At 41.8% G+C, this 12517-nt stretch overlaps 1 protein-coding gene across 1 annotated transcript in view; it reads left to right on the forward strand.

The window, feature by feature from the left end:
- The window catches only part of MYCBP2 (MYC binding protein 2), a 937772-nt gene that overhangs the window by 433541 nt on the left and 491714 nt on the right, over positions 1–12517 (forward strand). Inside the window, 3 exon segments of the mRNA XM_030200587.1 lie at positions 1164–1342; positions 5823–5965; positions 11362–11462. Of these exon segments, the coding sequence (XP_030056447.1) occupies positions 1164–1342; positions 5823–5965; positions 11362–11462 (423 nt within the window).

Raw genomic sequence — 12517 nt, forward strand, 5'->3', positions numbered from 1 at the left:
GTTAGCAGATTCCATTTCTGTCATTTACATCCAAGCTAGGCTGACTCCATAGGTTCATGTCATAGCTCTCAGTGCCAGAGCCATGGCTTTATTGATAGCTCACTTAAGGTGATCCTTCATAGAGGAGATATGGAAAGCTGTGAGATGGTCTTCTATCCACACATTTACATTTCATTACTTCCTAGAGCAGAATTCCCAATTGTGACTGCTGGATTGGTCAGCATTTATTTGGGGTCTATAATCCAACTTCATCCCACCACTCCCCAGCCCATGTTTTTGTTTGTTCCAGACTGTTCATTAATTAATTAATTTAGTTAGTTACTTTTTGTCAAAATAATAGGTCTTGCCTGTTGCAAACCAGTTGTTTTTCTCCTCGTATTTTGGACAGCCTGGTAGCTAGGGAGTCCCATCTGTGAAAATTGTCCTGCTTGTCCTCAGAGAAAGAAAAGGTACTCGCCTGTAGCATATGTTCTCCAAATACAGCAGTAGACATGTTCTCACATACGTACCCACCTCCATTAGGAGTCTCTAGGGTTTATCATAAATTATCGAAAATACCTCTTAAACCCGTACAGGAGATAACAATGAGCAGACATCAGCATCGGGGCATATTGAGATTGTTAGGCATATAATCTCAATAGTGCACTACATTCCTAGTACTTCTCAAAATGAGAAAAACCTAATAGACTTTGCATACGCAAGCACACGCACACACAGTGGTCTCAAGGCACTCATAGTTTTGGGGGGAAATGCCCTCTATTGTAGGATATTCCTGGGAAACAGAAAACAACAAATGTTTCTCATTACACCATATTGTCTGAGGAGTTGCCATGGTTTGTTAGAGGACAACTTAGCAGTAGCCCATTGTTACTGAGACCTAAGTAAGCTTGAGGGATGTGGATCCTGATAAAAAAAATATACTATGCAGTATTTACCATAAAAACCAAATTGGTTTAACTCTGGTATCCTATTATCTTGTTAGATAAATCTAAAAGAAGCAAATTCCAATGGAAGACAGCAACAAATGAAAAAGTTACTTGTTAGAACGTTTTATTGCTTTAAATGCAAGTTTCATATTAAATATATATTCACTCTTCTGATAAAAAGATTCTGTTTATTAAGTTGTTTTCCTTTATCATTATTATTACTATGTATGTTCAAAGGAGAATGTAAAATATGCAGTCCGTTTACGGAACTATGGGAGCCGTACTGCAAATGGTGATGGGGGAATGACCACAGTGCAGTGTCCAGATGGTGCAACATTCACATTCAGCACATGCAGTCTTAGTAGCAATGGGACAAATCAAACACGTGGACAGATTCCACAGATCCTTTATTACAGGTATGTTGTGTCCAGTCAACAGCACCCACCATCTGTTCTGATGTAGACCCCTTTTAATAGACCTTCAGAAAAAGATTCAGCTATAGGCAATTCATGAGAAATGTAATCAACACATTTGAAGGTTAAAGTTGTATTACTTATTAATGTCAATATTGTGTCATTAATGAGAGCAACTATGTCAAATTCAAATGCATGGGGTAAGTGTGTGCCTAAAATTCACAGCTTTATTTTGCATTTTGGAATATTCAGTCCCCGTTAATCATGCAGACATGGAAACTATATGAGCAGAACCTCAAACAGTCTCCATGTTTTTTCCATTTTCAAGATCGTACAGGGTGAATACATTATATTTTGATCAATAACAAGTCTTTCCATTACATCCCAAGGATCAGTCCAGACAAATGGGTTGTGACCATCCGTCAGCAGGTGGAGATAGAGAACTCTGAATTGTCATTTGGGGGGGGGGGGGGGGGAGCACTTACCATCACCCATCAAGGTGGCTGTTAGGGCTCCTGCGCTAACCTGGCAGTAACCAGGCAGGATGTGGTGATGCCCGATTACTGCTGGGTAACCCCCCGTAGAAGTGGCATGTACTGGGGGTGGAACTACTACTACTAACTAGCATTTCTAAAGCGCTACTAGGATTACGCTGCGCTGTACAATTTAAACATAGAAGGACAGTCCCTGCTCAAAGACCGCTGGCACCCACATTGGAACAGCGGTAGTTCTGGGTTGTTGTGCGGCAACCCTTTAGTAAGAGGGCCCCTTAGAAAATTCCTTGTCTGTTAAAAGTGCAGCTTAATTTTTTTGTATTTGATCTCTTGGTGGGTGGGTGTTAACATTTAGGTTTAGATTGAGGCTTTCTATGACTGTCCCCCCACCCCATACTGGATCTGTTTAGTTTACATAGATTCTTTGGCTCCCTGTATGTAGACCTGTTTGTATGTGGTAGTCTCTTCTTATAATTTATTTTTTTTGTATGTTTATTTTATGGATAATAATTTTGGTAAAACTTACTAATAAAAAAAATAAAAGCTTGTCCCCAGAATATGGAAGGTGTTTGGTGTTCATTTTTTTTTCTTGTTCCCTCCCCCCCCCCCCCCCCTTTTCTTTTTTTTTTTAAAGGCAGCCTTTAGCTAGTTTCCCTTATGTGAGGATGATAAAAATGTTGCGTGTCCTCGGAGGAAACTGTTATTAATTGTTTTTATTTTTTGGTATTTCCCAAATTACATCCAAGCAAAACATCTTTTAACAAGCAGTAGGGCAACATCATAAACTTTCTTAAATACAAAGGAATAAACTATTTAAATGGAAAAGTATAGATGCCCTACTCTACCAGCCATAATGTGAAGGGAAGCAAGATCCAATTCCAGGAAAAAGAGAAATAAGTATTCTCTTTAAATTCAAAATAGTGGAAAGGAAAACCAGGTGCAGTATGGTATAGATGTAGAAGGTAACTGTGCTAAGGGTACTGATGAATCTACAGATTTAGAATTCAAAAATGCAAGCCAGTGTGAGGGGTCAAAGTATAATATTTAACAAGAATTAAATTAAACTTAACCTGTGGTCTCAATTTCAAAAATTCTTGTCTCCTTTTTTTGTGATCTAGCCACATCCAGATGTATGGTGAAAAAAGAGCTGTAGGTCCCAATTACAATCAGGTTCAAGTACAAAATTTGCAATTAAAAGTATCTAATGATATATCCAGTAAGGTGCAAGAGGTTGTCCAGAATCCTTTTTAACATATGGAGACAAATCTATGAGAAATTGGTAGAAAGGATTCTCCAGTAGGTATCACTTAAAGGTAAGCATAGGTTCAACTGATGGAAGTTTTGGAAAATTAATCAAATGAAGAGTTTTCTTGACATATTATCTAAATTCTCCACTTCATTGTGTAAAAGCAAATTGTCCTTTATTAAGGCCAAAGGCTTGCCATTACATTTTTTAATATCTCCTATGGAATCCAAATACTTTTCCAAGTTAAAAACCTTATGCTTCATAGCAGTCCTTGAACCTTAGAAGCTTGAACTGGCATAGATAAGGTCAAAATTTGGGGGTAAAATGAAGACTCAAGTCTCACCGTAGCATCCCAAAGAGACTCCAAAATAATAGTTGGGTTTAGAAGAAAAAGCAGATTGACTTAGTTACTGTGTCAGCTCAGGAGCAATCATCTGTAGTAATGCAACGATCCTTAGTCTGCGCCTTCTATAGCACTGCTTTTGGTTTATACCTCTGTTAGGACTATGGGTAAGCTTAGCACCTCCTTGACCACTGCAAGATCCACCACAGGTAGTTCTCACTTCAGAGTAAAAGAGAACCTCTTGCTTGTGGCTGGAATCAAAGGTGAAATCTTCACCTCTGGACTCAAGGTTGTTTCGGCCACAATCAGGGGGAGTGATCCATTAAATCCGTGCTGCATTAAATAAATTTGACTCTTATGTCTTCTTATATGTCACAGTTACATCGGCTGCTGTTGGACACCAGATTACTATTTAAAGTCCTGGTCTTGACCTTTACGGCTTTTCATGGAGGTTCCACAGGTTATTTGATTAATCATTTTGAGTTTTTTTAACTAGGAATCATGGCAGAGTCACCAGAAATCTTACTTTTAGATTTTCCCTCAGTTCGTAAAGTTAAGGCTATGCATCCTTTCTAGTCCTTACTGACATATCAGGCATCTTCTTGCTGGAATTCTCTTCCTCCTTTCCTGAGGCATATAGAACACTAATTTGAGTTCAGGAAATTGTAAAAATCTTAACTTCTCAGAAAATAAGTTTCTAATTCTTAGATGTTTGTTCTTAAGATTTAGATTGGGATTTTTGTACAATCATCTGGAGTATGCTCTTTTTCTTGATATTATCTGCTTAGAACTTGATGGTTGTAGTGGGTTATAAGACCTTAATGTAATGTGTAATTAAGTCATCCGGCATAGTTGTAGCACCTGCAACGGTGGAGCGATCAGTGGGCTTCATGGGAAATGTCTGCTGCTTGCTTCTTCTTTTTGGCATAAATCAATAAGCAAAAGATGATTATTTAAGAAGATATTCAAGGAAAAGTGTGATTTGGCACAGGAGCAACTGCTCAGCACTTCCTCTCCATCGCCATCTTACCTCCTCCAATACAGTCATATCTAAGGAAATCAGAATGTCATTTCTCACAAAATGCACCCATGTCTCCTTTTCTCTTTGGACTATTTTCTATTCCACAATTATCCCAAAGGTTTAATGTGGATGACATAATAAAGAAGTCCTCTAGTCGAGGAGAATAACAAGAGTTCAAACAATTCAGTAATCAAAATCAGCAGTTTTAGCTTCAAATAGATGGGTTTTTCAAGGCCTTTTTGTACAGACAGTATGAATCAATTTGCCTCATTTGAATAGGTAGCTGATGCCAAATTGACATCCCTGATAGGCAAAAGTAAGTTCTGAGATGTTTACGACAAATATTTTTCGTCAATAGATAATAAGTTTCATATGATGAATCAGCCGAGTAGATGTAAAAGATCTTGGAATATTCAGACTATGCACCAGTTTCTCAGAGGCCAGGCCATATAGTGACTAAACAAGGCATACCACTTTAAATGTTATCCTTCCTCTAATGATTTCAAGTTTATTGCACATTTTCTATTCCACTCTACAGATAAGCCATCTAGGTGGTTAACAAACTAAAAAGAAGGAAAGTGATCAAGACATCTGTGTAGACAAATATAGTTAGTTCAAGGGATTGTACTAATGTAAGTAAAGGGGCAAAAAAAATTGAAAAGTGTTGGGGACAAGACAAAGCCTTGTGGGACACCCGAGGATGGAGCATAGGGAGAAGAGGTTGCGGTGGTACAGTGCACAGTGTATTGTCTATTGGAGAGAAGTGTCTGGAACCGTTTGAGCTATTTCTGTGAGACTAATGGTGCGGAGATGTTGAAGTAATAGATAGCTAATGCAACTTCACCATCAAAATGGAGGGGGGGGGGGCTCTCAAACTTTCCTAATCGAAAATTGGCTAGCAGCAGTATTATGCAATAATTTCAGCCTCCTTACTGATTTATTTGAAAGTCCACAGCACAGCGAGTTGCAATAATCTAGATATGGAAGCAGTATAGCCTGAGCAATTCTCTAAAACCCTGAAGACTCAAATTGCCCTCAACTATCCCGAAAGAAGAATTTTTTCACCAGAGCATTAATTTGAGGTTCAAATTTTAGATTAGAATCAATTAAGACTCCAAGAATTTTAGATTTATTTTTGAATTTCAAGATCTCATCAAAAGTCAGGTTTGGGAGTGCTTTTTCATTTTGCTGTCTAGCACTGTGCTTATGTTTTAGTCTGGCTACTTGAAAGAATAACTTGTAATCAATCATTTTCAATCTCGTAAAATTAACAGTAATTGTTTTTTTTTAGTATATTTTAACATCTGCAAATAAGTGTTCATATATGATAAATGTATATTATTTGGTTCAGCTTTAACTAAATCACACATTCTTTCCAGGAGTGAATATGATGGAGACCTGCAGTCCCAGCTTCTGAGTAAAGCTAATGAAGAAGATAAAAATTGCAGTAGAGCACTCTCTGTTGTGAGTGCTGTGGTTCGAGCTGCCAAAGACCTTTTACACAGGGCCCTTGCAGTTGATGGTGAGACTTATCCCCCCCCCCCCCCACCCTCCGGTTTTGTTTTTGTAGCAAAATGGCTGGGGTAAAAATAGACAGGATTGTCATTAGTCTTTGTTGGGTTGTGGGTTGTCTGTTGGGTTCCTGGAGTTGATAGGTAATCGTAAGGCAATAGAATTTTATAGCTCATAATGAACCCAGATAAGTGCATAAGTATTGTCATACTGGGACAGACCGAAGGTCCATCAAGCCCAGTATCCTGTTTCCAACAGTGGCCAATCCAGGTCACAAGTACCTGGCAAGATCCCAAAAAAGTACAATACATTTTGTGCTGCTTATCCTAGAAATAAGCAGTGGATTTTCCCCAAGTCCATTTTAATAATGGTCTATGGATTTTTCCTTTAGGAAGCCATCCAAACCTTTTTTAAACCTCACTAAGCTAACTGCTTTTGTTAACATTCTCTGGCAATGAATTCCAGAGTTTAATTACACGTTGAGTGAAGAAATCTTTTCTCCAATTTGTTTTAAACTTACTACTTTGTAGCTTCATTGCGTGCCCCCTAGCCCTAGTATTTTTGGAAAGAGTAAACAAGCGATTCATGTCTACTCATTCCACTCCACTCATTTATAGCCCAGATCTTTGAGTTTTTTCTTGAAAATTGAAAAGTATATGATCACTTTAACTTCGTCTTCTCTTCAATAGTTTTAAATTTCCCTTAAAAAATTCTGATCATAAGGTAAGTAATGAGGTGGTCTGGTTAAGTAATTGTAGGGAAGATTCTAGAAGGGCCATTGATAGTTTTGGGGAGCAATATAGATGAGCAGAGAGAGAGACTAATAGAGCATAGCTAGACATGCTAGTTGGTGTTGAAAGGAGCAAGCTCGTTGTGCTGAAGAAGTTAGTTTTTTCTCAGTACCATCTTTAAATTATCAAGTTGTAGTAAGAATACACACAAAGTTCACTTTTGAATGTTATTTAAATCTATTTTATTGACGATAATAACAATACAGCCAATACAAAAGCACATATACAGTGTCATCATAAAACAATAACAATCTTTTAACAGTCCCATAAATGTCAATACCTTTTTAATTTCTCCCCTTCCCCGATATATTTATCAATTTCCTTTCCTCTTTGTCCATTGAAAATATCACCCATGTAATGTTAGCATGTATACATCAGCACTTCAATGTGAGGCTAACCTCACCAATACAAATGTACTTTTGAATTTTATTGAAGAATGCGTCTCAGTAATTGAGTTCCCTACTCTTTACCCTTGCAAGGCATAAGTGTTATTGGAATTGCCTGCTAGTCTAACAGTACATGGAGATGCCAACAAATCTGTGGGGGAGAGGGTATCTTAAACTGTAATGTCTAAAATATTCTTTCTCCTCTGGTTTAGTAACACAGGGAGTCTTTGACTAAAATATGATGGTGTAGCAGTTAGCATATAGTAAATTACTGCATAGTAACTGCAAAACATTTGTGTTAACTGTTGATGTTCTCAACATCTGCCCATGTAGTTAATCCAGAGAAAATATACTTGTATTAACTGCACTTAGATAAAGATGATGTACTTAATGCCACCAATTGCATATTAAGTGTTCTACCCTATTCTGCATTTGTCAGTTACCATGGGAATTAGCAAATGCTAAGTAGCATGCCACTGTGTTAATCATTAATGTAGGCATACGCTGACAGCTATATCATACAGGTTAGTAAAGGACCTATAGTAATCATAGAAATGGTGGCAAAGACCATATAACCTATCTAGTTTACCCATCTATATTCTCCGAGGACAAGCAGGCTGCTTGTTCTCACTGATGGGTGACGTCCACGGCAGCCCCTCCAATCGGAACACTTTCTAGCAAAGTCCTTGCTAGTCCCGCGCGCGCCGATGCGCACCGCGCATGCGCAGCCGTCTTCCCGCCCGAACCGGCTCGTGCCGGCCAGTCTTCTTTTGTCCGCGCTCGGTACGGTCGTGTTTCGCCGTTCGCGCCCCAAAGTTGATCTCGCGCGTCGTGCTTCGACTTGTTCAAAGAAAAAAAAAAAAAAAAAAAGAAGAAAAAAGATGTCGGGAGGAGGCCTTTTGGTTTCTCCCTTCCCGTACTTCGAGTTTTTTGCCCCGGTAAAGTTTTCTTTCGTCGTCGGGGTAGGCCCTATTTAGGCCTCGGTCGAAGTTTTTCTTCCCCCTATTTTTGTGGTGCCATTTTCCGCCATTTCGAGTTTTGATCTCGCCGGCGCGACTTTTTCCGCCCATGACATCGAAGTCTTCCAGCGGCTTCAAGAAGTGCGCCCGAGTAATCTCGCTCACTGACAGGCACGCGTCGTGTCTTCAGTGTCTGGGGCTGGGCACCGCCCTCAGGCCTGTAGTCTGTGTTCCCTCTTACAAAAGCGGACTCAGGTAGCGAGGTTAGCCCAGTGGAACATTTTGTTCTCGGGCTCTTCGTCGGCATCGGCACCGGGAGTATCGACTGCCTCGACGTCGTCGGCGCCCGGACCTTCATCCTCGCCCCCGATTGCATCGAGTGCATCGAGGCATCGGCCCTCTGCATCAGGGCGACATCGGAGGGCTGCGTCGGTGTCAGTGGTATCGAGACCTCCCCGTTTGCTGATGTTGTCGGACGGTGGTGCTTCGTCTGGAGTGCAGGTGAGGGCTGTCCATTCCCCTGCTGGTGGCGGTGAGCCTTCGGGTGGGTCTCCCCCTACCCTGAGGGCTCCTGCGGTACAGCCCCCCCGAGACCGACCCTCTTCGGCCTCGGCCCCGAGGAAGAGACGGCTGGATTCTACGTCCTCGTCAGGGCCGGGAAGCTCCGGTGACGTGCTTCGTTCCAAAAAATCGAAGAAGCATCGTCACCAGTCCCCTTCCCGCGTCGGCACCGAGAGCTCTGGGTCGCCGAGGGAGTCTGCACCCAGTAAGCATCGGCACCGAGAGGACCGCTCGCCCTCTGTTCAAGAGGTGTCGATGCGCTCCCCTTTGGACAGCCAGGAACAGCCTCCACGCCCGGAACAGGTTCTGACATCGACTCCTGCATCGGCTTCCATGTCTTTTTCCACAGCCGCTCTGCACGAGAGCCTCCGGGCCGTTCTCCCAGAGATCCTGGGAGAGCTGTTGCGCCCTTCCCCTCCGGTACCGGGTGTCTGCTCCAGACCATTCCTGACAAGTGGTTATATGCACTCCTACCAGCAGAGAGAGGCTGAGAACTGTTGAGTAGTGACACCTGTATAAGGTACTGTGCAACACCTGTATAAGGTACTGTGCAACCCTGACTTGCTCAGTATTTCTCAGTCTCTGAGCCAGAGGTTGGTGAGTCTGTGCAGTCCTGCACCTATTTGGTTGGGTGTGCCATTTTGGCTCTGTTTAAAAAAACAAAAACAAAAAAAAACACACACATTTCACTCCTTCGGTGGTGTCCCTGTGTCTTTGGGGGTACACACTCCAGTCTCCAGGTTCCTCTCCCCTTTTCCCTCCCCTGCCCTCCTGTAGTGAATGTTTCTCCTGCTTGGCCTGGGAGGAGTACCTAGAGGTAGGCCTGTGGATTGAAGAGAGCACCGCTGTGACAAAACAAAACCCTAAGTCATTAAAAAAAAAAGACACATACAGAGTGCTGGTTGCAGCTGCTGAGCTTGTTTTTGGGCAGGGGACTATATTTGTGGTGGGAAGCAAGTGACAAGACACATCTGCAGCAGGATAAGGCATGGTCTCGCACTGAGAAGGCGCGCCGGTGTGCGGCCTGTTCAGCTTGCCAAATGGTCTCCGTGCACAGCAGCCTTTGCTGCATGTGCGAGGAGGCCGTGCTGGAGATGAGCGCCAAACTGGAATCAGTTGCCCTGGTGGCTGGGGGGTGCAGGTAAAGCTCTCCGGCAGAATAATGAGGTCATGTCAGGAAATAATGCTCCAGGGATGTGTGGTGAGTTGGTTGCCATTTTGGCAGTAACGTCCACCATATTAATTCCGTGCGCTCAAGGGCTGGAATCGAGAGAGGGACCACCAGTGGGTCCGCTTCAGGGCGGTCATTGGTGTGCCATCCAGATGTTCCCTGGGTTTTTCAGGGAGTCAAGCCCAGTCAATTCCGTCTTGGGTTTTGAATTTGGTGCTATCAGGGTTGGTTAAGGCGCCCTTGAGCCTCTTCATCAGGCCTCCCTTAAGGATCTTTCACCAAGGTAGTGTTTTGGCACAATGTATGTCAGAGTTGCCTTGTATCGGGATCCGTTTCTGGGCTTCTCTTGAAGAAGGTGTTTTTGAGGCCAGTTCCTTCCTTTCTGCCTAAGATGGATTCCCCTTTTCATGTCTTTCTATTTCCTTACCATTCTTTTTGCAGGAGGAGTCTTCTCCTTTGCTGTATAGACACAATGTCTATAGGGCACTGAAATGCTATGTGTGCCGAATGGCAGGTTTTCGTGTGACGGACTGTCTATGTTGTTTAGGGGTCCATGGAAAGGGGAGGCGGTGTCTAAAGCCTCAATCGCTCATTGGATTAAGGAGGCTGTTTCGTCCATGTATTTGCTGTGTTGCAAAGCAGCGTCTGTGGTGTTGCAGGCACATTCCATGAGTGCTTAGGCTTCCTCCTGGGCAAAGCATTCTCTTTTTACCTCTGCAGGACATTTGCTGGGTGGCAACTTGGTCCACTCTTCATTTCTTTATCAGGCACTACCGGTTGGACGTTCAGTCCTGGCAGAACGCTTTGTTCGGAGCTTCCCTGTTTGTCCGGTGAATTTCCCACCCTTGGTGAGTACTGCTTGGGTACTTCTCATTCGTCTGTAATGGTCTGGAGCAGATGATAAGGACAATTCCTGATCCTTCTTAGGGAAGAGTGTGTGGGTTTGCTGGGTGCTGCGGGGTGTCAGAGGAGCATATAAGAAAAGAAGTTAATATGGACAATTCAGAATTTTAGATTAACAGGTCCTGAACAGGTCCTTGGGGGTCAGGAAGCACAGTAAAGGTTCAGAGGGAGTCCAAAGCTCAAAGGAAAGGAAGAAGGATATCCCAAACGAGAATGTGCTAGTGAGGAGCAATAACCCTAATCTGCTTTTCTATTTGTATGTTGTAAAATTCCAATTTTACCTGTTACTATTACTATTGCTTAATTAACTTCTTTTTTTTTTTTTTTTTTTTTTTTTGGGGGGGGGGGGGAGACTGCCACAGTGTCTGAAAATATCTCCTTACAATGGTCATACATTTGGGCCTGAAGTAGAAATTCCCTTCCATGTGTCTGAAACCATGTCAGGGTTTGGAGGTGGTTTGTGGGACATAGCCTTGGAGTCATGAGCCCCTGTCTAAAGAGGAGTACGTGAGAGAGAAGCTATCCAGAATGAAATATACATACTAAATAGGAATTTTTGTGAGTTAACCTGGAAAATGGTTCAATTTATTGAGAATTGCACATTGAAATTATAATCAATCCATTTTTCCTTTCAGTGGATGACATTCCAGAACTGTTGAGTTCTTCCAGTCTGTTTTCCATGCTGCTTCCCCTCATAATAGCATATATAGGACCAGTAGCTGCAACCATTCCTAAGGTATGCACATAACTACAGTTTTATTAGTATGATTATCAAGCCCCCTGCGTTCTTACAGTAATTGTTAGGTACATTATGCAACAATGGTAGAAAATAATGCAAAATAACTTTTGTGATTGTAAGTAATATTTTCGTGAACAATCCTTTAGGATTTACAGTATCTGTGTTTTGAAAACTTTGTCCTTCTGCAGCTTTAAGAAATAGTGATTCAAGTCTAGTACCTATACTGCAGACAACTGTTTTATGTTGTGACAGAAGTGACCTTTTGGTCTCAAACTCATATTATATCATCTTATTTTTAAAGGTTACAATTTATAAAGACTTAATTAACCCGTGTTATTAACTTTTTTTTTATATGACTAAAGGATATAAATTTTCTTTATGGATTTTTTTTTTTTTTTTAAATAATGCAGTAAAAATTTTCTCCAAGCAGAATCAGTCCTATGACTCTCACATGTGGGTAACGCGATCCGCGTTGCCTGATCTGAAGCTTGTGACAAACATTTACAGAGCTCTTTGGAGCGCGATTGCCTTCCTGCCCAACACAAGAGCATGGGACCATTGGTTCTGTTTTTTACACAGTGAGGCGTGGACACGTTTTTCTCTTTTCTCCTCACAGCTGCCAGTTTGGTTTTCTAACAGAGCTTCTTTTGTGCCTTCACACTTTTAGTTTATTTTCCTTTTTTTTTTTTTTTTTAAGTTTTTCTTTATTTTACCACGCTCAGTAGGCTGCATTCAGCCTGAGCTTAGGTCAGCTTCTGCCCTTCATTTTTCTCTGGTGCTTTGCCCCTCTTTTGGCACCAACGAAATTTTTAATTTAGCCACAGCTCTTTTTCCTTCCATGTCATTGAATGTTCCCAGTGACTTTAAGCATTGTACCCGGTGCAGTAGGACCATCTCTGGCAAAGACACCAATTCTTGGTATCTCAGGTGTTTAGGGCCTGAGCATACCCCTTCTAACCATCTTCTGTGTCTTTATATGAAGAAAGAAACACAGGCAGAAAGGATCAGGAGCCAGGTCTGAAACCTTGATGTATGTGATGGCATCGGTCATT

The sequence above is a fragment of the Microcaecilia unicolor genome, chromosome 4 (genome assembly GCF_901765095.1).
Source record: "Microcaecilia unicolor chromosome 4, aMicUni1.1, whole genome shotgun sequence".
NCBI classification, from domain to species: domain Eukaryota; kingdom Metazoa; phylum Chordata; class Amphibia; order Gymnophiona; family Siphonopidae; genus Microcaecilia; species Microcaecilia unicolor.